Here is a 26458-nt window from a genome sequence, read left to right as displayed (position 1 = left end):
CTGCTGACTTCTGCTGGACTCTTGGAAATCTTGCTGTGGAAGCAAATCAGAAAGGGCCAATCTTTTTAAGAGAGAGAGCATAGTCAGATTTCATTTCAGAAAGTCTGTGAGAGAAAATGGTATTAATTTAAATATGTGAGATGAAATGCCCTAACAGCACTGTTTAGTAGAGAATAAATCCGTGCTGCATGCAGAATATTCATTTCCTGAGTAGCAAAACAGAGCATGATCTAAAAAGAGCAGATGATGTTAACATTTGAGACGACCTCTAAAGTGTGAATATGATCTGAGGAGTTGTAGAACATCTAGAAATGTATCCATATCAGAAAGGCACATTCAAAGCTCTACATTAACCGATATAGTGCCAGATGGAAAGAAACTCATGTCTAGCATAGATATAAAGATTCTTCAGCTTTTTTATCATAAATCCTATGGTCAACGCATACACAAAAAGGATCAAACCCATTTGCTTGACACCTTGAATTGACCTAGTTACTGTAGAAAAAGAGCTGATGGAAGTAAATTATCAGCAAGGAGGAAAAAAGTAATTACGTAGCTACTCTTGGAATATTTGCTTTAAGCCCATTTCATTTCTACACAAACTAAAAAAATAAAATGGAGGAAAATGCACACCATCATATTACACAACCAGATAAAGACGACATTTAGAATAAGTGATGTAAGCTCCCTTTTTCTGAAGAGGAGGTATTAGTAATGAAATGATTAAAATCAGTGTCTGTAGCTAAAGAGAGGCACTAAGACAAGTAATTTGGTTTGCATCTCTTTGAGGTGTTCTGTCGGAGTGTACTTATCTTGCAGTACCTTTATGCAGTAAAGAATACGATACCTCCATGATCTTTCTCTCTCAAAAGATTTTTAGGGCTGTTCTCTGTGTAAACTCCCTGAAAGCAACCTGAGGAAGCTTGACCCCTGCATTAATAAACTTAAGCTCTGGGTGTGAACTTCCTTAACGTAGATAACTTGCAGCTCCAAAGAGGGAGAGCAACTGGGGGTCAACTGGGACAGTCTTCGCATATGTGTTTCCCTTGATAAGGCAGCTCTTTTGTTGAAGTGTCTCTGAAACAGTCAGCTTTGGAGTGGAGGAAAGAAAAAATGCTTTCTTGCTTTCAGATGTTCAATTAAGGTGTTCTTGGCATTTGAATGGGTAGGAGGCCCTGCCAATGAATGTTAACAGTATTCCAGCAAAATCTGGGGCCATGTGTAAATAAAAATGTGATGTTTTTTTCCCCTGTAGAATTTAAATAGTAAGAAATAGATTATGGTCACTAACAAATAACTTCCTGTTGCTCTGACTATACAAACTGTTGTTTGATTAATAGTAGAGGAATGACAAGTGTGATTAAAAATTGGTTATGAAGGTTGGTTTTAGGGGAACCAGAATCCAGGCCTTCTCTGAAAGGTGTGAAATGTTTCTGTGCTATTATCGGAGAATACCACTAATTGTTGAGTTACTTAAAAGCAAACTTCATCATGTCCTTTGCTATATGCATGACTTTCATGAGGGTGAGAGATCAAGTATGACTTATGAGAGTTTTAAGTACTTCATGATGCACAAAGTCCCATACCTTGGTTACTACAGAACAAACTTGAATGTATGACAGCTCTCATGATTTGAGAGATCTAGTAAAAACCTGACCAGAAAATATTTATTACAGTTGCAGCTAGGCAAACTGTTAAAAGCTGAATGTCTGCTCAAGTAGGTCTTTGATATGCAGTGTTATAAAATGTGGATTCCATCTCTCATTCTATTGGTTTTATAGCTTGAAAAGAATTTTATTTTATACAAACCGTGAATATGTTTGTGTAATCTTGAGTCAAGTTTTAAAAAGCTATGTACGCTCACCAGTTCTATGATACAATTCCGTTCTCCCCTTCATCTAAATTGTTACAGGATGTGACACTCTTATCAATGTGATGCGCTTGTTTATAAGCGCAAGGTGGGTCAGTTGGTTAGGGTATTTCTGGTTTACTGGTACAGTATGTCTGAACAGCCTCATCAGCTGAAGTAAATTTCAGTGAATCCTTGTATAAAGACAGGTGTTGCCGGTGAATAGTCTGCAGCTGCAGTAGTACTACTGAGGATTAGTGAAAGATTATCTTGTAGACTCAGTCATCATACTTGTTGCTCAGCCAAGGTGAAGCGTGTTAGTGTGTTTTTTTTTTTTTTTTTTTTTTTTGTCATTAATGAAAACTTGGAGAATTTCAAGGGTAGCAGTTATAAAAACACGTACAGAGATGTAACATAAATTTGATCCAAACCTTGCTTAGTGGATCAGTTATGATGGGATTCAAACAGTGGATCTCAGTGTCCTGAGACTAGGTAAACTTTTTCTTGCTATGTTTATCTGAGGGTACCCCATATACCTAGGGGATTTTGAGAAGTAACAGTCCAAACCATTGTCCTGGTGGGCTTGAATGCCAAGGTGTTTTAATAGACTTAATTTTAGTTCCCCCCAAATGGGGGAGTACTATTTTTCTACTTATATTCTTCAGGGTAGGGAAGTGTAAGCTTAGTGAAGAGTTTGTTTCTATGTGAATTACTATTAGAGAAGCACAATTTTCAGCTCTGTGGATTTCACAGAATTTTTAAATGCCATTCCTTGGTGTTCAGATCAGGTGGATGGACGAGCCAGCACTCCTTTTGATGGAGTATGAGCAAATGTACAGTGGCTGTCTGGGTAACAGAGCATGCTTGTGGTGTTGGAATAATCTTCTTTTGCTTAAAACTAGACTGTCGCCTTTTTTCCCCCCACAGTTTTTTACTAGGTTATTTCCATGTTCCGACCCCTATGACAAGTTAGTTACAGAGCAGAGCTGTCAGTTAGCATGGTGGCCCCAAAAGGACATTTTTCCATATCATAAAGGCATTTTCATAGCCAGTTTTGAAAACATTGTATGTGGCTGTTTGTAGTGGTCCTTTATCTTCCATCTGAGCCATGACAATCTCCAGTCATAGAGGATAGAGAGTACCAGTCTTGTTCCTCATCACTGCTGTTGCTTGAAACTTTGAACATTTGTTTTTCTAAAACTTTATAGATAGAAATGATTATATAACAGAGATGTAACAAGGTCCAGGACAAGCTGACTTCTGATTCTTGCTCTGCCTGTCATATGTTGGCACACCTCAGGGAGAGAAGCTCTGTTTATAGCAGTCTGAGTTGAACTCACTTGTAGCAGATCTATATTTGGGCATCTTTCTGCATATCCTTATGTCTAAAATGGGCATCATAATTCTTTCCTTGTACAGGAGTTACATTAGTTACTTTCTATAAAGAGCTTTAAAAATGACAAAGCCTGTGTTTGCCTATCTTTAAAATATAATTAGAAAGTCAACCAGAAGACTAACCTGCTTCCTGGAAATTAATTCTTTAAAATTACTTACTCTGTAGAAATTATAAATGCCCACAGTTTGGACTAGATACTATATCTATATTCATATATATATATGCACACTTGTGATAGTGTCTGCTGAGAAACCCAAGCTCCACTCTTGCAATACACTCTATTTGGGCACAGTTTTTCAGCTTTAGGACTTTTCAAAGTCATATGTGAATTCTATGTATTTAGTAACCCCCAGTTTCTTTTCAATGAAATCATCTAATTTCCTTGTAAAACCATGAGAACTTCCTGCATCTACGGCTTTTTTTTGTCAAAGAACTCCACCAGTTTAACACCCACTGTATGAAGAACCACCTTCTTTTGTTTGTTTTTGATCTGGTTCCTGTGACATTTTGATTTTGAATCTCTTTCTTTTTAATTGGAAGAAGAATTGAATAGTAGATCCCTGTTGATTCTTTCCATATTTCTCAAGATCTTGTTGACCCGTGTCATATCCCCTAAGGCTGTATCTTTCTTTGTACTGAAGAGTCTAAGCTTCATTAGTTTTTTTCCTTTTGTGGCTATCTGGTATGGACACGTGGAAGCCTTTCCATATCTCTGATAGTCATCTGCCCTTTATCTTCTGATAATCCTGCTCTTTTTCTGAACCTTTCCCACTTGATGTTGCCCTTTCTTGGGGAGGGGTGGAATAACTCATGGTATTCAAGGTATTTTATAACATAATGGCCTTCTCTGCTTTCTTTCTTTCCTAGTCATTCCTAGTATTCTGATTTGCTTTTTTTTTTTGGCAGCTGCTGAGCAGTGAGCTGGTGTTACAATGCCAGGATCTTATTCCTGAGCGGAAATATCCAGCACAGAGCCCATCCGTTCACATGTGAAGCTTGGAATGTTTTTCCTCATGTATGTCACTTTACATTTATGCACACTGAATGTCATCTGCCACTTTATTGTCTGATAACTCAGCCTTGTTGAGTCTGCAGTTCTTCATAAGAAAAACTTCTCTTGTCCTTACTATCTGGAATGATTATCAAACTTTGTCATTTGTATTCCCCTTTTCCAGGCGCCAGCACAATTACCTGAGGAATTCCTTTGATGACTTCGTTCAATTGCAAGAACTAAGAAGTGGTCCCATATTCCAACTCTGTTTCCTAACTTCTAATCAGATTTTTTCTTTTTATCCATGTAGGAACACTTGCCTTGTAAGTCATAGATGCTTAGTTTCCTTAAAAATCTGTCAAAAGATGCTGCATTCTTCCAGACATACTCCATTCCTCTCCTTGCCTTTCCTCAGGATCTATGAAGTACAGAAGACATGTAATGTTTTGTATTTGAGAAGCTGGACAAAATATTGGCAGTGGAACGCAGCTGGAAACTTCATGAGTTAACATATCCTTGAATGATACAATTTCCTTTAATTAAGACTGCAGTTTGCTGCCTTTCCTTCAAGGATATTGAGGAATCTTGGATTGCTGTGGTGATTATCCTCTTCTACCCAGTAATTTAGTGGTGCTTGAGATTGCATACAGATTTCCAGGGTTTTGAAGTGAAAGTGTCTTTAGGAGTCAAGAAGGAGAAATATTTTCAGCTTGTCATCTTTAATTTTAATGAATTGCCTCTCCCACTTTTTTTTTCTTTTCTCCTTTCAAAGGATTTTTAAAGTGACCTTACAAACATCAGGTAGCGAGTATAACCCTGAAAGTTACAGCAGATGACTGAACCTCTTCATGCCTCACGTTGAAGGCAGACTTCTGTTAAAGCTCTTAATTTTAGGTATACATTTTTCACAGCTGTTTTGCATTTATAGTTCCTGTTCTCTTCAATATTGAAGATGAGAATTTTCTTTTTAAATTCTTCTCAAAATTCTAGCTTGAATGATCAGACCAAGGCCATGCATTAAGTCATTTTCAGATCAGGAAATAGCATCTAGTTAGGTCACTCCAGACTTAAACTCTGAAAATTATATTTTTATAGTAGATTATGAAGAAAGTTAATTGTGTATTATATTTAGTAGGAAAAATTTAGGGAGAAGCACTGCATAGGCAAGTAACTACTAACACACTGTAATCATTTACAGGCTGACAATACCCCATACGAAAACTGGTAGGCACTTTGGAGTCCTTTGAAACATAAATTTAAATGTTTATATACCATGCTGTTGAAAAGGTAAGATAGTATAAACAGTGTTGACGTGTGCATCAGCTATTTGACATGAATTTTTCCATCCAGACATTGAAAGCTGACCAAATCTACAAGCAGGTGAGAGCATGAGCATGTAACAAGAATTGTCAAACAATGTTAAAATGTATGGTAGTAGCATTTCTGTAGGTGAAGTGTAACAGCACCACTGTATGATGATTAGTGCTCTTTCCCCTTGGTCCTCCAGTATTTCAGTAATTTTGAATTGTTGCTTCCTTTTGCGAAGGTCACCTCTCTTCCAAAGTGAAGAGACATATCAAATTACTTTCTGGGACTGGATCATGGAAAGAATTACTAGGGGATGAAAAGGAGCAACCAGATGGAATCAAGCTGATGATAAGTAACTAGGGGACAGGGTGGAGAAGTCCTTTATAAATTCCATGTCAGATGCAGAGAGAAGAATGAGCTGTGGGAAGGTCCCTGTTTACTGGAAGAGTGCTTTGTCTGTGTTGGTGTGACTCTCACTTCATAAACAGCAAATGCTCTTGTCAGTCAGAAAGAAAACAACATTCTGTTGTAGAGAAATTTGATAACTGATCTAGTCCTAGGGGTGTTTGTATTGATGGAAACTCTACCTCAGTATGCCATAGGATTGTTGTTTCTGTGAAGGGTGTGTGTGGTTCCCCCACCTCCAGAATAATGCTTGTTTTTTACTTGGAGAGCACTGCAACTTTAGAGCTTTTGCCATCTTCTGTTGAATACAGTGATCATCTTGGCAGTTTTAAAGGATAAAGATGTTGTGTGAACTGTAGTCAGTGGGGAGCCCAGTGTAATCATGAGTGGCATTTAAGTGTTTTAGTAAAATACTTCTTTGGATCAAGTTCTTAATTTTGTTCCAATCATTTCTCATAAGCAGAGGTGCCAATCGGCTTATTCTGTAGTACTTTCTCTATATCATAGAAAGAGGCTTTTGATTGTGCTAGGTACAAGTGGAGGAAGTGAATACATAATATTCTTTAATGAATCTTAATCATATTTATCTTTCCTTGACTGTTAGTCAAGATAGTGCCTTCATAACTGTGTGAATTGTATGCAAGTTTCCTGCCTTTTTTCAGACGTTATTTTGGAGAACTTTCCTATCAAAGATATTTATATTAAAATCAAGACTTATAATTTTACTTCTGCTTACTTGAATACTGAAAAGACACATTAAAATGACATGACTGTATTTGCTTTTTGTCAAAATCCAGAATGTTCATTTTATATTTGAGATTGAGTATTTTCAGGAGAAACAATTAAAAAATAATCAGCTAAACCATGGGCTTAATCCAAAACGTAAATGCCTACCTGCTAGCCCAACAGACATAATAAAAGATGAGATTTGATATAAATCTTTCCTATATTTCATAAATATTTACTGTCATCACTACAGAAACACTAATAGTGTGTATACAGAAAGGTGGTTTTATTTGTTGCTGTATAAATTGCAGTGATGTGGAAGCTGAACTGTGTAGCAGATTGAATAGTAGTGCTAAAATTATGCATATATGCCCACTCACATATATCATCGATTTTAAAATCTACTAATGCATTGCAGATGCTATGTTATTCTCTTGTAGTAAATTAGTTTTGTAAATGAGCAATATTTATTTTAAAATGTGACTAGGATTCATTGATGACTCTGAGATTCTTTTTAGAGCTGTGTTATGATACTTTGCTTACACTTTGCTTACCCCAGAGTTGACCACTTCTTCCAAATACAAGCTTCTAGACAAACAATGTGACGCTTGATACTGGTGTTGGAGTGCAATGTGCATGTTCGTGGGGAATGGGGAAGTGAGATGAGTTTTTAAAACAGCTTCTGAAACTAAATGCCTTTTTATAATTTAGTTTTTGTTTCCACTGTGCTCAGTCCTACTCTAGTAGCCCACCAGCTTTGAATTTATGCGTTTTCTTGGTCTGACTGGGCATTTAGATCATGCCTATCACCGTAGTAACCACGTATCTCTAAAAGTCTAAATTGTGCAATGCAAAATCACTGCAAGTCTTGCTCGAATGAAGTTTGAGTTATCTCGCTTTAAAAGAAGTAGTAGAGAGGACTGTAATATTGCTTCTCCCTTTACCTTGAATTTCTACAGAATGAGACTAAATCCAGTGCTTGTATATATTTGTCTGTATTCTCATTTTAGATTTGTTAGCAGCTTTATGAAACATAAATAATTTATTATATTAAAAAACCAGCTCTAATAGGTGCAGTTTATCTTTAAATACGTTTGTTAAAATAGGCTGTCTCAGTCTATAAATGAAGTACAACTATGTGTATTCTTACTGCAATTTTGTTCTTCTTATAGGTTACTTTCAACTGACCTGTATTGTTATACAAGTTTTTATCCAACGCTATTATAGAGAATCCTATGAACCTCATTAAAAGTTTTTGTTATTCAGCTTTAAGTGATACAAAGAAAGACCACAGTTTTATAGGATTGTCCTTTGAATGATTTATTGATCCTTTTGCGTGCACTGGAATGGTTTTGTTTCTGAAACTTAATGGATCTGAGACTGGACTTTCTTTGTGTAGGCTATTAAATGTTAATTCTTTGTTTTTTTTGTCTTGTTTCTGTTGTTCTGTTTGTCAGTTGCTGCCCTTGGGGTATTTTTGGACTTCTGCATGAGAAGTGTTTTGTATATGCTTAACAATTTTTATTAAATTAATATAATTGACAAATGAATAGTTTCCTCTTTATGGAGTGCCATCATATGTCCTTATGTTACCTGAAATGAGACCAAACGTGTGAGTATACTCAGGAGCACAGAGGTGGCTGGGTTTGGTAGATGCAAGATCCCCAGACACAAACCTAGGTACAAGTATGGGTGCACACACAGTATTAGCGCTGTTGTAGTGAACCCTATCTATCTGTGGTGTATTGAGCCTGCTCTGTCCTTACTCTGCAGCTGACTTGTGTGTTACTTGTGTGCAGCGGGCTGCCAGATGTTTCAGAAGGGGTCAATAAGTAGCTAAAATCCTCTCTTTTTACATGGATGACATTCATTATAAACATTGACAATATCCGCAGCCAAATCTCTGTAGGTAAAATTTCACCTCTTCTGTTTCTGTTTATGCTGGTGTTCTGCCTGCTTTGGAAATAGCTTTTAATTCAGAGATGTTTTACATTTGCTTGATCTCCAGCATTGTATTTGGCTCAGAGAGGCTCTTCCAGCCGAGCTGTGGGTTTGACAGAGAAAGCAGAACGTGTGTTGACATCACTTTGGGTTACTAACTGGCGTAAACAATGGCTAATGGAGCAGGAGAGAGCAAATTATGCACCTCACTGGTTGACTGGAGTGAGTGTGGAATTTGCATTTAGATCCCAGAAAATAGTTGCTGCCGTGCAGTTATAGTCATTTCCCTGTTAAGTGGGGTGGAGGTGGAAGAGGGGTTGAGGAATTCTAAGTAGTGAAGAAGAATGAATGATTTGTTGCAGAGACCTTCACTCTTAGACCTCCTTAATCACGCCTGGCCTAATAACTAGATGGTTCTATGTATAGCCAGCTCCCTCAGAGGTCCCTCTGCTTGTGAAACTGCTGATTTACTAACTGGCACACTTCAGGTACCTATGGAAATTTTTGGTGAGTGTTTAGTAAGACTATTTTCACACCTGTTTTGCATCTAAGTTAAAAGAATACTGCTTGCTACCTGGCTGTAAGTTAATATGCAGGCTGTGTAATACAGGGTTGTAAGTAACCAGCCTCGAAAAATGGATTTTAAAGTAGCTGACTGGGGATTCATCCTCCCCACTAGATATTTTTTTCTCCTCTTGTACTTACTACTACATTAACAATTCTGACTACAGCAAAAGCTTGCCTGAAACTGTGTTTTACGGAACATGCTGTAGACTAAGTACTTTTATGTAAAAAATGCTGTCAAAGAATATGACGCTTCTTGTGTAAATAGTATTTTGTTGTGATGACAAAGATTTGTTGCAATGAAAATTATGTTGGAGGTTTCTTTTAAAGAAAAAAAAGAGAATTGTCTGGGAGTGTGATGAGGGAGAGCGGGTACTTGTTCTGTTGGAATGGTGAAGAAATAAGCTAGACTCAGTGGAGTGGAGCTCACCTTCTGCATTCTCCTTGTGAAGATGTGGTGGCAGCACCTGATTTGAAAGTGATTTCAGCTATAACTTCCACAGGAGAGCTCTATGCTGGCATCTGAGGAAAATCTTAGTTGAAAAAGGCAAAAAGAGAGAGAACTACAGGCACCCCACTATGGTCACCCTATTGTATTCAATGGTAGAAGCTACTAAGGAAATTATATAAATGTTGTCTTGTATGTGAGAACTTAAGATCAATAACTTGTTATAAGTATGGTGAAAGTTATTACCCTAATACCCGGGGGAATGTGTTAAGGATATAGTTTCAACTTCAATCCACATTTCACAACTGATACTTTACCAGCCTTGGAGGATGTGATTTAATGATTTGGGCTGTGTTAAACATTCAGTTCTTTGGCTTGTTGTGTATATGTTTTATTTAAAAGAGATTTCTAAACATTTTTTTTTTCTTGTTTTAATTTGCAGCACTACTTTACTGTTCTTTTTGGCCATGAAGGGCAGAAGCCACTGGAGCTCCGTTGTGAGGATGAAGTTGATGGAGATGAATGGGTAGAAGCTATTCACCAAGCTAGGTATGAAGTTTGCTTGTTTATGCTCAGCTCCATTTTATTGTTGATAAACTGATAATAATTTGGAAATCTAAATCCACTCTCTAAGAAGAAACATATTACAGTGCATTAGATAGGTATTGTTTGTGATCCATAGGTATGCTATAAAAAAATTGCCTTTATCAGTTCATGCTTGTAACACTGTATTTTATCATTCACAAATGATTGTGTTCTAGTTGAAATTTCTTCAAGAAAAGTATACTTTTATTGGAAACGGAACTGCTAGGATTAGTTCTCTTTTTAAGGGAGTGTATTATATGTATGAAGAAATAAGTTACCTGCCACAGAAATGAGTAAATGAATGTTTCTTAAAAAGACTGTGTAGAAATAAGTACAAGAAGGAGGTCAAACTGTAATTATGATAAAATGCCACAAGTAAAATTCCATCTCCAAACTGAATTTCTGAACAATGTTCAATTTTAAAAGGGTAAGCCTTGTAAATAGGGACATGATAGGACTTCAGCAATGCAATACTCCTTCCCGGAGAAAAGGTCAAAGTGGTGGATAGGCGAGGCTTACAGTATAATGTCAGTGGAAATCATATAACCCAAGCTCTGGGAAATGGGTAGCAGAGGCAAATGTCTTTGCTGAAATGCAGTTCCTCCAGCCTTCTCTCGTGTTCTCTAACCTCAGCTAATCTACACTACCATGGTAACGCACAAGAAAAGAGGCAGTTTCTGAGTTGCTTAGAACCTGAGCCATGTAAACAGAAGTGATTTTGCTTCAGAATTAAGAGCGAACAATACCAGCTAGTAATTTAGACCCTCTGAAATTATGCCTTGAAGCTCTAAGCCTTCTGTCCTCTAGGCATCTAGTCTTTGTATCCTTACCCTCCTTTGAATATAGGTGCCTAACTGAGCAGGTCTGATCCTTTCTTGGGAAACACCTGCTGGGTCCTGGTGTTAGATCAGCCACAATTTGTGTGGTAGCTCTCTCAGGTTAATGTATTGTTTCAGGAACTGAGAAGCTATGAGGCTTTGTACTCTAAACACACCCCAGGAGTGTGTGTTCAGCAGCAGGCAGGCCAGTATTGTTGAGGGGATGAGAAAGAACCCTTCATCTTCTTACTGAATCTGGGCTGATTTCTGTCATTAAGTAAGAGAGAAAGCAAATGAAAAAAGAATCTAACTTTTCTGCCTTGTGGTAAGGGGCATTCAGGGGTAAGCAAAATCCCACAGTCTGCTCCCAGTTCTCAGGATAATATGTTCCTTATCCATTGCCTAGTGTAAAATGCATGTAAGGAAGATGAGTTTCACAGGACTGAGGGAGAATTTCCTTGTAGGAAATTCAGTCCATAAAGGTAGTCACCAGTACCATGTATTAATTTCCAAGCCAGAACTTAACAAAAAGTGCTTAAGCCAATATTAAACAACACAAAGCTGAAAATATTGACAACTTAAGCTTGCTAAGACTAACATAGTCTTGAGGTTCAAGGTGGGGGGTGGATGAATTTGGCCTCCCTCAGAATATTTGCATCTTTTAGAAGAAAACTCAGTCTCCATTCTTCTAAGCTCATGTTGTCAGCACCTCTCTTGGGCTGTCACAGCAAAGTATCAGTCTGCTTATCTTCCCTCCTTTCGCTATTTGGCTTTTCCCTTTTATTTGTGTGCCCATCTGAACTGAACTACAGACGCCATTGCGAGGGATATCATAAGGCCCCTCAGTTGTTTGAGGTCAGGCTTTTTTTTAATGTAACTTTCTACGTAGGTCTCTAAATTCCTTGGTCTCTAGGGACTTGTGCATTGCTTTTCTTGTTTTAATATTATTTTCTTGAGTAAGATATCGACAAGTGACACACAACCATTCTGTGATTTAGTTGCTATGTATATAGTGTGGCACATTACTGTGGTTGCTTCATTATTCTGATACTTTTCTATGTCAGTGTAAACTGCTTTTATTTGCTTTGTATTGCATCTAGCAAAAACAACTTGGAGATGGATAATTAGTTATTTAACTCTTGGGTCTTTTATCAAAGATATATCAAAGAAGTGAAAATAATAGTTTTAGACTATTGCATAAGATTTTTCTTGCCAACTTAACTAAACAAAAGAAAACTACAACAGTTTTGCCTCAAGGATTAAACTTTGCCTATACCACCAATTTAGACTTTTTTTTGCTTGAGTTGGTTTGTATTCTTTGTATATGTGACAAACTTTAGCAACTTTTTCAGTGTCTGTGTTCATTTGAAGCTACCATAATATATCTCTGACCCCTCTCTCAGGTTTTTGGGTTGTATTACTAAATGACTATTTGTCTGGCCTTTTGAAGACACTTTTTTCACATCTCAGACGTCTTTGGTAAAAATTCCAGGAGATACTGAGAAAGTTCCCCCTACCCTTAAATTGAAAATAGGCCTGAGAACATCTTGTTCTATGTGAATATTTTGGAGTTTGTGAAGTAGAAATACTTAATTGCTTTCTGGAGGATCTCGTCTTCATGAGTAGCTATGGTAATCCAAGTTTTATCTGAGACAAAGTAGTTGAGGGTGGCTCTTCTTTGAGGGTTTTTGGGGGGGAGGTTGTTGTCTTTTCCTTTTCTCAGATTGACATATCCAAAATCTAATTTTGGATTGTTTTTAACATTTTTTTTTTTTGCCAAAGATGTGTTTGCAACCATCAAAATCTCTTCCATGTTTTATTTTATTTGAAAGTCATATAGTTGAAAAATGACCCCTAGAGTTCCACTGTGTACTTTTTTGTCCCACTGCAGTAAATTGATGTTTTATTTGGTTGCAAATTCATAGTTAAAGCATTTTCTGTTGTGGCCTTGTCCGTTGCTTCTTGGAAGATTTCACTGTGGGTGGGATGCTGCTGCTAATCATTTGCGATGTACTGTGCATGCTCTTCAGGAGCTGACAGGCTTTTGTACGCTGAGGCTAAACAGTGCAGTGCTCACGTTCTCCACCATAGGTCCCCCCCCCCACCCACCCATCTGAGACATTGTTTGGCTCACAGAATTTGCAGTGGGATATGTAATTCAATATATTTTTACGAGACTCCATTATGACCTTCACATGTGTTCCTACTTTGCGTGCTTTTCCCTTTTATTTGAATTCTCCGTGTTTTGAGTTCTCAGTAATATCCAGAGTGGCAGAGTAAGATTTAGTTCTTATGCCATTTCTGGGTTGGTGGACTCATTCTTGGCAAATCCTAATTCCTCAGTAAGTGACTGGAGGTTCTGTTTTGGATTTTTGTTCCAGACCTTGGTCTCTTCTGAGGCTAACTTTTTATTTTCTCTTACAAATTATTCTATGGTTTTATGTGTGTGGGTTTTTTTTGTTTGTTTTGGGTTTTTTGGCACACAACTGAACAATTCTTTATCTGTTTCATATTTTTACATTGGTGCAGTACTGGACAAATATCTTGGCCTTTTCTACTTTAGCTTACTGGAAAGTCTTAAGTACTTCCGGCTGCATTTTCATGTGTGCTTTAGACCTGCATAACCCAACACTGCTGCCGAAAGAAACAGCTGTCATTCTCATAAGTCAGCCATTCATTCCCACACCTTTACCATCCCTTTCTGCATGCTGACACAAGTGTGAACTTAATTGGGAAACTGAGTTGCATTAAAATGAATTCTATTTTATTTCTTTTTTGCCACCTAATTTAATCCATCTCAGTTCTCTGGATCTTTTCACTGCACATCCATGCAACACACCTGTGTTCACTGTACAAGGGAAAGGGCAGCAAATGGGTGGGATAGGGAAGGGTGCTGTGGGGGGGAGAAAGATGAGTGCTTCTTTCAGCTAGACTACTGTCTAACGCATATGCCAAACTACTGCCCTCCAACAAGCGATTGTCAAAAAAAGGCTTGCCCTTCAATTTCGTTGGCACACTTTGCTTACAAATGTAGGGGGTATTTCAGGTAAGATTTTTGTAGGCAGTTGTAAACTCAGTATACCCTTTTGGAACTGCCTAGAAGCTGGGAGCAAGTGCCCTGCTGCTGAAGCCTTACTGATGGAGAGGATATATTAGCTGAGACTTGCGGCTATAATAACCACCATTTTGTGATTTCCAGTCGGCTAGGGATAGGGCTGAGAGAACTTGAGTAATGCTGAGAACACGAACAAAGCAAGCTCATGTCTGCCTTCGAAATAATGTCCAGCTAGAATCACAGAACGAAGCATTAGGGGTTGCTGAATCCGGTAGCCCAATAGCGGTGAGACTGCTGCTGCTCCCTTTACACAGGTCAAACCAGTAGCAGGGCTGAGCATGTGTTCCCAACAGGCACACGAGCAAACACATGTATACAACATGTATACACATATACACACAGCTGGCTGTACAAATCAGTTTGGACAGATACACTCAGTACTTGCACCATCAATGGCATCGTTCTTTCCCTTCTCTGGCTGATCAGGATGAAGGTCTGTTAGTGGGAAATGTATACATCTATACAATGTTAATCACACCAGTAAATAGCCTAGACACGCAGTCTATGCAGTATCTGTCTCTGGATCCTTGGTCTTTGAGGTTGCCTAACGCACACAGACATACAAGCCCCTGAGGCGTGTGGCCTCACTCCAGTTGCTGGTACTCACACCCACACAGTCACACATATACGCTGTAGTTTCCCTGGTAATTAGTACACAAACCCTCCCCCTGCCACATGCACTATGAATCCCTCCAGGAACTGGCCTTAAACTCTCAGCCTGTCTGGTAGCTGGCCCTTGGATATTCTCATCTGTAGTTGCCTAACTCAGAGACATGCGCGCATGCAAATGAGTCTCTTTGTGAACCCCAAAACCTCACGGTCATCTTAGTAATGGGCTTGGACCTCCTTGGCCCTCCAGTAGCCAGCTTCTTCAGTTGTCTCACTTGGAGATAGCCCTATCCAGCCTAGACTTACGGCTGCTTTGATACATGGCTCCCAGGCCACTTTCCCTACTTGCCAGCTAGTCTGGCTTGAGACTCTGGAGCGATCCCATATGTATCCTGACTCGCTCCAGTTGCTGGCACCACAGAGACATGAGCCCCTGTGACCTGCAGGGACCAGCACTCCAGTTGCTGGCACATAAGCCTCTGTGCACGCATGTGCACACAGACTGGAGAGTGCCCTTGCCCAGGAGAATAGTTAAAAATGAGTTTAATGAGCAGACAGGACAGGCTATGGTGATCAGGCTCAGGGCATGGCCAGACGAGCATCCTGACCAGCACCCTGTTTACACATGACCAGCCCCTTTTATCCCCTGTTGCTCTATTTTCTCACACTTGTTCTTCCCCACACTTCCTCGATCCCTCCTTTTGCCTGCCTTTGGTACTTTCCCCTGGTAGACCTATCCCATGGTAAGTCTTGTACCATCCCCAAATGTCTTTCCCTGCCTCCCATAATCAGTTTCCTACTGCTGTAGGCAGTCACGCTCGTCAGAGCACTGCAAGGTGCTCTGGAGAACCTTTCCATTGACTGACCTTGATGAATTTCACCCCTGGACCATGGGGGATGATCCCTCTCTCCTGGTTGCACTATGAGTGGCTAGGGCAAAGGGCCTCATTTCTCTCAGTGGGTTGTTGGGGTTCCCTTACCTGCCATTGTTTCTCATGCTCCTTCATGTTTGTGGAGAAAAGTGGTTTATGGATTGATTTGTGTTCTGTGATAGCCCTAGCTGTAGCTGGATCAGAGGGCTTATTTCACTGATTAGGTTAAAGTTCCTCAGCAGTTGTTGTTCCTCTGTGCTCCTTTGTCATTGTGAAGATCAGCCTTTTATCACATACCCTGACATTCCCACCCTTAAAAATAAAACCAGAGAGAACCACACCATCATCTCTCCTTGCACAGCACTTCATAAAAATCTGTTTTATCCCCTTGTAAGGTTGCGCTGCTGGAGCAGATGTCTTAGTGCTGCCGCAAGGACTCCTTAAAGGGGCTCTTAGGTCTTGACAGATATATTCATGCTGTATCTCCCTTTTCTCTTGTCTCCAGATCAGCTAGATATTTTAGATACAAAAGTCTAAAGGGAATGATGATTATATTGATAGTTATGACTGTCCAGATGATTGGTGTGGTAGTCGCTTTCTAAGGGAACACTCAAAATCCTTCTAATTGCGCTCTCCAGAAACAGTTAGAATGAGTTCATACTAGCTCTGTGAAGCCTCAGCTCATAGAGAGGAGCGCCCCTTCTCTTGGGTTTTGGTCAATGCTTTGTAGCTGTTGTTGAATTCTGTCCCAGTTTTGCATAATGGAGTAGGGTGTCTCACTGCTCCAATTTGTTGGTAGATCAATTCCCATAGTTAGATTTTGCTGGATAAATGAGGGCCAGGACAATGGAAAAGTTGCCCTTTTATTATGAGTTGCAAGTGTGCCCCATGTTTCTGAGTTTGATGGATAACACGGTGATTAATGAGGTATGTTTTTGGAATTGTCCTATTCTCCATTAAAAGTGTAACATTGCCCTGCCAACATACTCCTGGTCCAAGAGCAAGTCATTCCCCAGCTGGAACGGTCTGGGTGTGTGAAAACTCCAGTGGTTGTCAGTGTCACCCTTCTGAGAGGGTGCAGCCCTGTTCTAATTCTTATTTCTTATTTTCTGATCTCAGTTAAAATGGTCTTATACTAAAAATCATGACTGATTTGGTGCACAGATTTCCTGTACTTCCCCATGCATCACCCAGTCCCACACACCCCCTGCTCCCAATTCCAGTTTCAGTAGTTCTGCGTTAGTCCAAGTGCCACTTCCCACCTGTTTGACTCAAAATTTGTAGACACATCCTTTACAGCCTTCCTAAATATTAGGCCATGTGTGTTTGAAAGCCCCTCTTATTTTTTATCTTCCCATAAGCATGGCACTGTAAGCCTAGGAGCCATAGATGTTCTCTGATACGCCATATCATATGGGAGTTCATTAAGGGTCTGCACAGGTGGTCTCCGAAGTCATATTGATTAAAGTTGTATGGATGGATTGCATAAGATCTATTGTAACATTTACTCTTTCCATCCCTAACGTGCTATCAGAGTGATACTAGACTTTAAAATTTGTCTGGAGGCTGTTCCTCCTTTGGTGAGGAGACCTATAGCTTCTTGAAGGCAATTAGTATGGGCAGATGTATCTGCAGTTTCTTTTGCATTCTAAACCCCCAAAGCTGTATTGTCTGATTTTTATAAAGAGTTGAGTTGTTTGTTTTGTGTTTCAAGACCTGGGTGATTTGATATCTCCATACACAATTCTGGTGAGGTGCTTTCAGCTGCCTGGGTAGCTTTAGTACAGTTGTGGTAGAGTGACTGAATGAACCCTAACTCTGGTCTAAATTGAATATGAAAATCAATTATATTTGCTCGTAGCACTACAGGAGCCTATATTTTGGTATGCCATCACAATGGAGAGTCCCTAATAATGAGGTAATGATAAAACTTTCTCCGATTTTCCTACGTCTTCTGAGCATGCCAGCTCTCCTGGGGCCTAAATGATGCATCATTTTACTGAGGACATTCCATCTACATGTGGTAGTCAGTGATCAGTTGGAGCTTAAGGTTCTTAAAAGATCTGTTTTGACTCTTACTTAGCTGTCTGTACAGAAGATAATAAGAGATCAGTATAGTCTCTCCTCTCAGGATGTTCTGTCTTTATGATTCTTATTACCTATTATTATAAATTTATAGAATTGCTTCTCTTAATACAATATAATACCACTTTATAGAAAGCTGTAGTTTGCAGCAGTTGCTTCCTTCTGGTAAATATATGTGAAAGCCAGAGAACTAGAGCTAGGTTGGTTGCTTACATGTTAAGAATTTTTCATCTTCCTTTGACATTTGAACACTTTGGTACCATTTTTTTCTTTAACAAAGGATTTTTAATACATATATAATAACTACAAGCCTGCTGACTCAGTATTGAAACTGCACCCTCCTAGAAGGCTGCTAGGAGTATGCTGGATATACAGACAAGCAATGTAAGCATGATGATGTCTAACTCTGTAAGTACATAAGCAGCAAAAGGAAGATGTGGGCCTGCTGCTAAATGGGGCATGGGCCCTGGTCACAAAGGACACACAAAAGGCAGAGGTACTGAATGCCTTCTTGGCCTCATCTTCACTGGAAAGACTGGCCTTCAGGAATCCTAGGCCCCTGAGACCAAAGGGGAAGTCTGAAGTAAAGAAGACTTAAGGTCAGCGGAGGAAGATCAGTTAGAGAACACTTAAACAAAGTGGATGTGTACAAGTCCATGGACCCTGATGGGATGCACCTGTGAGTTCTGAGGGAGCTGGTTGATGTCATTGCAAAGCCACTTTTGATTATCTTTGAAAGGTCATGGTGATCAGGAGAAGTTCCAGAGGACTGGAAGAAAGCAAGTATCACCTCTATCTTTAAGAAGGGCAAGAAGGAGTGTCCAGTGAACTATAGATCTGTCAGCCTCACCTCACCTGGGAAGATGATGGAGCAATAATCCTGGATATTACTTCCAGGTACATAAAGGACAGGAAGGTGACCAGGAGTAGTAGTAGTGACCAGCATGGATTTATGAGGGGGAAATTTTGCTTAACCAACCTGATAGCCTTCTGTGATGGGCTGACTGGCTGGGTAGATGAGGGGAGAGCAGTGGATGTTGTTTACCTTGACTTTAGCAAGGCGTTTGACACTGTCTCCCATAAAATCCTTATAGAAAAGCTGCTGAAGTACAAGCTAAATAAGTGGTCAGTTAGGTGGTTAGGTAGGCTGAAAACTGACTGACAGCCTCAGGAGGTGGTGATCAGCGGTACAAAGTCCAGCTGGAGGCCAGTCACTAGTGGTGTCCCACAGGGGTGGATACTGTGGACATTACTGTTTAATATCTTCTTTAATGACATGGATGATGGGACCGAATGCACCCTGAGCAAGTACATAGGCTTTTTCTGCACCTTTGAATTATCTATATAAAAGATGTTGAATCACATGAAAGAATGGCAGATGAAGATGTTGCATAGGAAGAACTAATTTAAAGATATGATAACCCGAACATTAATAGTCTCCTTTATCTGAAGATGAGTACCATACTTCCAGTATGATGCTCATCACTGCTTTGGTTGTGACATTTAACTGGACTAGAGATACTGTCCCTTGTAAGGGAAATGCATACTAATGACAAGCTGCCAGCAAAGAGCTAAAAGAAAGGGTTGATAGCATAGTTTCTGTTATTAATTAGAATATACAATTTATTTGAGTAATCTCAAACTGGCCTAAACAATAAAACAGGTAATAGCAAACCAGAATAAGAGTGTTGAGGGTTAGGATGGGGATTCTTCCATAAAGAGATCTGACAGCTAGAGAGTGTTAGAAATAATTCTGATTAAGAGTCAGATGTTGGTAAAAAGAAGGAAAAAATGCATCTCTTAATGAAAAATAAATAAATAAAATTGAATGAATAAAGTTTTCGGCTTAGCCTGAGAATAAATAAAATAAAAGATCAGTGCTCTGGGATGGGGCAACTCTTGTGTCTAAAAAGAGAATGTTGAACGCTTTATAGGTTTGGATGATTTATGATAAAGCTATTCATCATATATTAAGGAAAACACAATTTTTTAAATTTCTTTTACTTGTCATTGGTGTAATGTTTATTCTATCTCATAGGACGATAAGGAAGTCAACATTTGCTATTTTTACTAGCTTACATGTTTTTCATTTCAGTTACTCAGATATTCTGATTGAAAGGGAGGTGTTAATGCAGAAGTATATTCATCTCGTCCAGATTGTGGAGACTGAAAAGATTGCAGCCAATCAGCTTCGACATCAACTTGAAGATCAGGACACAGAAATTGAAAGACTTAAATCTGAGGTATGTGACACAGTCATCAGGCAGTTCTTGAATTCTCATGTTTTTCTGTCTATATTGCTGTAATATTTGTAAAAATAACAGAACCCAGTACGAAAAGCTGTAACAGTCCTCCTAGGAACATTTGGCCACATGGTTTTTTAGAAGTATTGGTGACTCTTCAGCTTACTGGATTACATCTCTGTCAGAGAATTTAAGATGATGCATTGCTTTGCAATGTGGATACAACTGATTGTATCATTTCCTTCTTGTCTTCACACATGGAGTTTAAAGCATTTGTTTGATCTTTGACACACAGTCTTTGGTTATGACAGTATTGTGGACTGTTTCACTGAATGTTAAAAATTTTGTTGCAGTCCTGACCTGTTAGGGTCTGAAAGGCGCACTTGATTTTGAGAGGAGAATCAGCTCTCTTCTCATTCTTCCTCCATCTGTATTGGAGAGAACTGTGTTGATGCCTCTGTGACCAAATATGTGCTTGTCATTGCATGCAGCTTTAACAGACTCTAAGAGCCTTCAAAAAAGAGAATGTTATTTTTCTGTTTGTTCTGTAACTGTTTCATCAACGTGAAAAAGCATTTAATGAGTTATTATTTTTGTCAGATTATAGCTCTCAATAAAACAAAAGAAAGAATGCGACCTTATCAAGGCAACCAGGAAGATGAGGATCCAGATATTAAAAAAATTAAAAAGGTAAACTTGCCATATTTTGTGCCTGAAAGGAGAAAGGTGGGACAGGGGATGTTTTGTCTTCAATTATCGTTCCATTAAGTACACTCAGATAGCAAGATTCCTTTTGCCCTATACCTGTTTAAATCACTTAAATTGCATCAGCTTTGTATGTTTCAGTGGCATATTTATCCTGTGGTATATTTGGTATTTAAATATTCATCTTTACTTGCAATGTGTATATTCAATTTTTTAGTGAAATTTGCACATTACCTTCAATTGCTTGGAAACAATGAAACTAAGCCATAGACTATTTCCTGTGGGAATCAAGGGTATAGTGACTTTATTCTCTTTTCTTATAAAAATGATTATAAAGATATAAGAGAATGACTTACATCCTGTCACTGCAGCTGAAATACAAATATTGAAAATGCAGAGAGTAGTATTATTTTAGGTTGTCTTTTAGTCTGCTTGATGATGATTGTTCTAGGATTCTATGGCCAGTGTTTGTGGTAATAGGGAAAGAACCTAATCTGTACTGTATTTACATGTGCAATTTTTGGTAATGTTGCTTAAGACGAGATAACCACGCTCCAGAACTGTGCGCATAGGTAGCCCCTACGAATCCTGAAGAATGGGCATAAATGGAACCCTTGCTTGAAGAAGTGGTCCCATCCTCATAGTGCTAAACCTGTTCAATCATATAATAGCCTCTGTTATGTGAATTTAGTTTCACTCACCTTTTCTGGGTGGCACTGTCTGACTTTAGGTCACTCCTGAGCTGGTACTCTTGTGGGAATTTTCCTTTTCATATAAATAGAACATTGAAATAGAAGCCAGAAACATCTCCTTTTAGTACAAGAAGAGTTCTCTTCTGTATATAATTCATTGCATTCTGTATCTTGATAGTTGTGATCAGTTGGGCACATTTTAAAAGTTGTTTGTTTAGAATAATAGGTTACCAGTGAGGTTTTGCATTTCTCTTTCAAGATGAATGATTTGCACATCATGAATAGGGCAAAGACACACTCAAGTTTTCTGTGACCAGAAGTAGACCCTTTCTGTAATCTTTAATCCACTTGTAACTTGAATGGATATTACACTTGAGTACATTTTTCTATTACATAGAGACACCTTTTAAGAAGAGCAAAAATCAGTCTTTTCTGAAAAATAGTATTGCTGGTCTAGGTGTCTGATGTTAAGCAATGTAGCTCTAAATACATGTGCTAAATGATATCTATTAAGAACAGAAAGCAAATGGAGCTTAACTATTTCAGAATTATGTCAGTACTGATATCAAAAAAAAAAAAAAAAGCCTTGAGATGTCATATATGAGAACTTTGCACAATAAGTTGGGGAGGGGGGTTAGAAGATAATAAATATTTAATGGGAAGTAAAAGGAGTTAAAAAATAGCACTGTGTGCACAACAGTTGTGCTGACAGGGAGAATATATACAAAGATACAACATTTGAGCTTGAAGTAAGAGGGATGTTGATATGTGTATCTTTCCAACCTCTTTTCTGGCAGAAGATATTAGTAAATGCTTGTGGAGCTTCTATTAACAAATAAAAATCTGAAAAAGAAATGCAGGCAGCAATTATGGCACGATAATCTTTTAGAGGATACTGGGCAACAAGCATTTTTTTTTTAAGAAATACATTTCATTTAAAAGGTTAGTTCCACAAAGAAAAGCTTGTCATAAATCATGTATCTTTTTTTTCTCATTCTTCATTTCTATTTGGTCCATTTTAGGTTCAGAGCTTTATGCGGGGCTGGTTATGTAGAAGAAAATGGAAGACTATTGTCCAAGATTATATTTGTTCTCCCCATGCAGAAAGTATGAGAAAAAGGAACCAGATAGTTTTTAACATGGTTGAGGCTGAATCTGAATATGTGCATCAACTTTATGTTCTTGTGAACTGTTTTCTGAGGCCCTTAAGAATGGCTGCAAGTTCAAAGAAGCCACCTATCCGTCATGATGACGTTAGTAGCATTTTCCTCAACAGGTATTTGTTTTTTTGTTTGCTTTTTTTTTTCTTTTCCCCCTGGTTTAATTTACAGTAGTAAAGTTTGGCACCTGCTTTTTTTGTTCTGACATAACTGATATCGTTGAGGTAATCCATGTTTCCTTGGGTAGAAGGCAAAGTGCGGTCTGTGATGCTGTTCAAAGCCAATTTTTGCATCTTTACATTATATTTCTTCCTTTGCCGTAGGAGGGAAAGGACAAATCATGCCTCATAGGGCACGGGCAGTTCTCAAATTTACTGTCACCTTTTCTATTTCCTCTTCTCTTAAGAGAGCAAAATTGGACTTGGTGGCCTCATATGATCTTGATAAGACCTTGTGGATGAATGTGCCAAATTTTCTTCTTATATCTGCCTAAGAAACCTCCTTCTCTCTTTCACTTGTCTTTTCATATCTTACAAATAAGGATGGCATTACGCACCCAAATCCTATTGTAATGAGTGTGTAAAAATGGCTCAGCAGACTTCTGGAATCCTATATAGGATTGGGTTTGCATCCCCATCTGCCCCAAACTTCTAAGAAAAAAAATACCTTCCTTTAATTATGAAACAGGCTTCCCTTTCATAATAACTCATTCAAGATTGCTGTACTCTTGATGGTTTCACTTACAACTAGATGTCTCAAATGCTGTTTCTGTTGACTTCATGAGATAAAGTACAGTATTAAGGTTCATAGTATAGAAGAGTTGTAAGCTGCGTTCAAATCTTCAAGAGCAGCAAGTGAGAATACAGATGACAACCACTGACTGAGGTTTCTGCATCTGAATGTGTTGTCAAGGATATTTTTGGAACATGTTTGGTGAACTATGGAACATGTTATTTAATAGATGCTTTTATTTAAAAGAATTGAATGGTTAGAAATGTTTGTACACCAAATGCTATATTTTTTCTAAGATGCTATGCTAAAAATTTAAACAATACAGTCAAATAGAAGCATTGATTTCCATAATAATGAGTATCTTCTGTTTTTTCTAGCAAAGTGCAAAATATACTAATAACCAGAAGGGATGTTTCTCAGTGAATTATTAATTAGAAAATAAAACTTGAAATGTCCTTTTGTTTGTTTAAATACTTGTTTTTCAGTGAAACCATCATGTTTCTTCATGAAATATTTCACCAAGGTTTAAAAGCAAGAATAGCTAATTGGCCTACCTTAATTTTAGGTAAGTTACTGTAACTTCTCAAGTAGTACTACTTTCGTATTTATTTTGGCAATTACAGTGATTTTTAGTTTTTAAAGACGTTGTTCATTTTGAATGGAACTCATTCCCAGAACTAACACCATGTCATGTTGTATAGTGGGTGTTCCATGTTGGCAGTAATATGGCCGTCTTTAAATCCATATATGAAAATGCCTTTGGGTTAGTTTCTGCCCTAAGCTTCGCCTAGGCATGGGCCCTGAATTTTCAGTGGTATTAGCTGGCTACTACCTAATCAGAATAACGATGTTTTGTCAGGTAAAAGAACCAAGTTTAATGATTTTAGAATCTCAGTATAATGGAAACAGAACAGATTATAATAATTTACTTCCATAGGACATACTAGTTTTTTAAAAGAGATATTTCAACAGATGGATAGCTGGAAAAAAAAAAAAAAAAAAGCATTTCTTGACTTTTTCTAGCTGACTTATTTGACATTCTGCTGCCAATGCTGAACATATATCAAGAATTTGTTCGGAATCATCAGTATAGTCTGCAAGTACTGGCAAACTGTAAGCAAAACAGAGATTTTGACAAACTCTTGAAGCAATATGAAGCCAACCCAGCATGTGAGGGGCGAATGCTGGAAACTTTCCTTACTTATCCCATGTTTCAGGTAGTATCTGTAAATTTTTTGTGACTATTTATTTTTAATTGTTTTGTGTTACTGAAATTGTGATTGATTGGAGGTACTGCTTGCTTAATTAAAAATACTCTCATGTGAATTATCTTAGTTTTTCATTTATTTCATCATTATCCTGAAACTCTTTGCCTGTAGAGACCAACTCCACTGATTCAGCTCTATTCAGAATCTTGCATAGGTTGAAGGGGAATGTGCGATGAGGGCTTGTGCCAAAACAAATAAAGAAAGAAAAGCTGAAAAACAAATTCCCTACTTCTGAGTTGCTCCAGGAATATGAAGCAATCCAGGGGAATAATATACCTGCTGTAGCAAGTTAGAGCAGTCACAAGCATTTTTCTGAGAATTCACTTTGGAACCTTCCTCCTGCCCTCTTCTCCAGTGACCTGGTTTGAGGGATTTAGAAATAAAAATTTTATTGAAAGAGATTTTTAAAAGTTTATTATCCTTTTGGTATTTCCTTCTGATCTGATTGAATTAATTGTTTTCAGCTGTTTTAACAGGTCTGTGAAACACTGGTCTGATGGTTTTGTGGCTTTTGCATTTGGCATAGTAATGTACTCCTCAGGACAATGGTGAACCTCCTCAGTTTGTTCACTTAATGCCAAACCATGTGTGGCCAATAAAAAGGGCTTGTTGTCACTTCTGTTTGTGCTAGTTAGCCATATTAACCTGAGCAACCATTACCCTCTGTAGCAATACATTTGTTCAGCTTTGAGCTTGTGTTTTGTAAAGCTTTTGGATGTTTTGATTGAGCTGAAACAAGATGGTGTGATCTTTAGAAGGTGGAGAGAAAGTCCTGTTCATATATGGTGGAACTTTTTGTTGCTGATGATTTTTGACTTCAGCATAATAAGAAGGCATGTCTCCATTTCCTAAAAAGCTTTGACTCTGTATACATAAGTTATTATATGTTATAGAATAATGCAGTATCATGTGATTCTGTTCAAAAGCTGTGAGATTGCTTTGAGCGGTGATAAATGGAGCAGGGTCCTTGTGCTGCCACTTGGCAATTAATAAGCAAATAGTGCTTGTTCTTTAATGTCCAGAAATACAATGTGAGTTTTATCTATATACAAACAGGTCAGCTGGCATTTTCAAAGTCACAAGAAATCTAGATGCATATCTCCTATTAAAATTGAGGGAAGGTATGTGTTGATCTCCAAGAAAGTCTTGAAAATTTTCTCTATTGACACTTAGATAGCAGCATGAAACAATGAGAGTTAATAGCATAATTGTGACTGCTTCTGATCTGATCTTTTTCTTAAAATGTGATAAATGGAACCTGTGTTTCCTCAAACTGAAAACATGCGTATGCAGTCCCTATCACAGAAAAGTTCAGTATTTTTGACAGTAGTTATATCTAGAATATATTTATCAATTTAACTGTTGTTATCCATTTAAAAAAGACTCTGTGAATCTTTTCTGACCAGGATAAAAGAAAATGAGAGATCTTGTAATTACTTAAAATGATTTGCTGATGCTGTCTCTAATTTGTTTTAAGATCCCTAGATATATTATAACACTTCATGAACTTCTGGCTCACACACCACATGAACATGTTGAGCGAAAAAGCCTTGAATTTGCTAAATCTAAACTAGAGGAACTTTCAAGGTAAGATTTTCTCCCATATGTATGATAATCTTGTATCAAAGGATCTGAAATGGAAAAAAAACATTGTTTTGGTTTGTCTCCCCCCCGCCTTTTTTAAAGAATGACCTCATTCTTTAAAAGAAGAACAAAACCAAACTGAAACAAAGAAAATGAAAGAATAAGACAAATACTAACATTTTGGCTTTTCTGTTTTTTTTTGTTTTTCTTTTTTGACATAAATTTACAAGTGTCTCCCTGTATTTTGGGCAGGGGAAAAGAGTTGCTATAGAAACCACCTACCACAGGGTATGAACAAAGCAATTTTCTTTAAATAGAGAAATATTTTTTCTTCCACAGTTTAAAAAAAGAAAAAAGGGCAT

General features: G+C 38.1%; 1 protein-coding gene across 2 annotated transcripts in view; it reads left to right on the top strand.

Annotated features, from left to right (window-relative positions):
* LOC112983669 (ras-specific guanine nucleotide-releasing factor 2) overlaps positions 1 to 26458 on the top strand; it is a 130250-nt gene that overhangs the window by 26024 nt on the left and 77768 nt on the right. For both annotated transcript variants that reach the window (XM_026100946.2, XM_026100945.2), the window contains exons 2-8: positions 10071 to 10177; positions 19808 to 19955; positions 20556 to 20645; positions 22375 to 22628; positions 23730 to 23809; positions 24268 to 24461; positions 25990 to 26099. In XM_026100946.2, coding sequence (XP_025956731.1) covers positions 10071 to 10177; positions 19808 to 19955; positions 20556 to 20645; positions 22375 to 22628; positions 23730 to 23809; positions 24268 to 24461; positions 25990 to 26099 — 983 coding nt within the window. The remainder of the gene's footprint in view (positions 1 to 10070; positions 10178 to 19807; positions 19956 to 20555; positions 20646 to 22374; positions 22629 to 23729; positions 23810 to 24267; positions 24462 to 25989; positions 26100 to 26458) is intronic.

The sequence above is a fragment of the Dromaius novaehollandiae genome, chromosome Z (assembly GCF_036370855.1).
Source record: "Dromaius novaehollandiae isolate bDroNov1 chromosome Z, bDroNov1.hap1, whole genome shotgun sequence".
Lineage (NCBI taxonomy): Eukaryota > Metazoa > Chordata > Aves > Casuariiformes > Dromaiidae > Dromaius > Dromaius novaehollandiae.
Note: the sequence above shows the minus strand (reverse complement) of the source record. Positions and strands in the feature narration are given on the sequence as shown.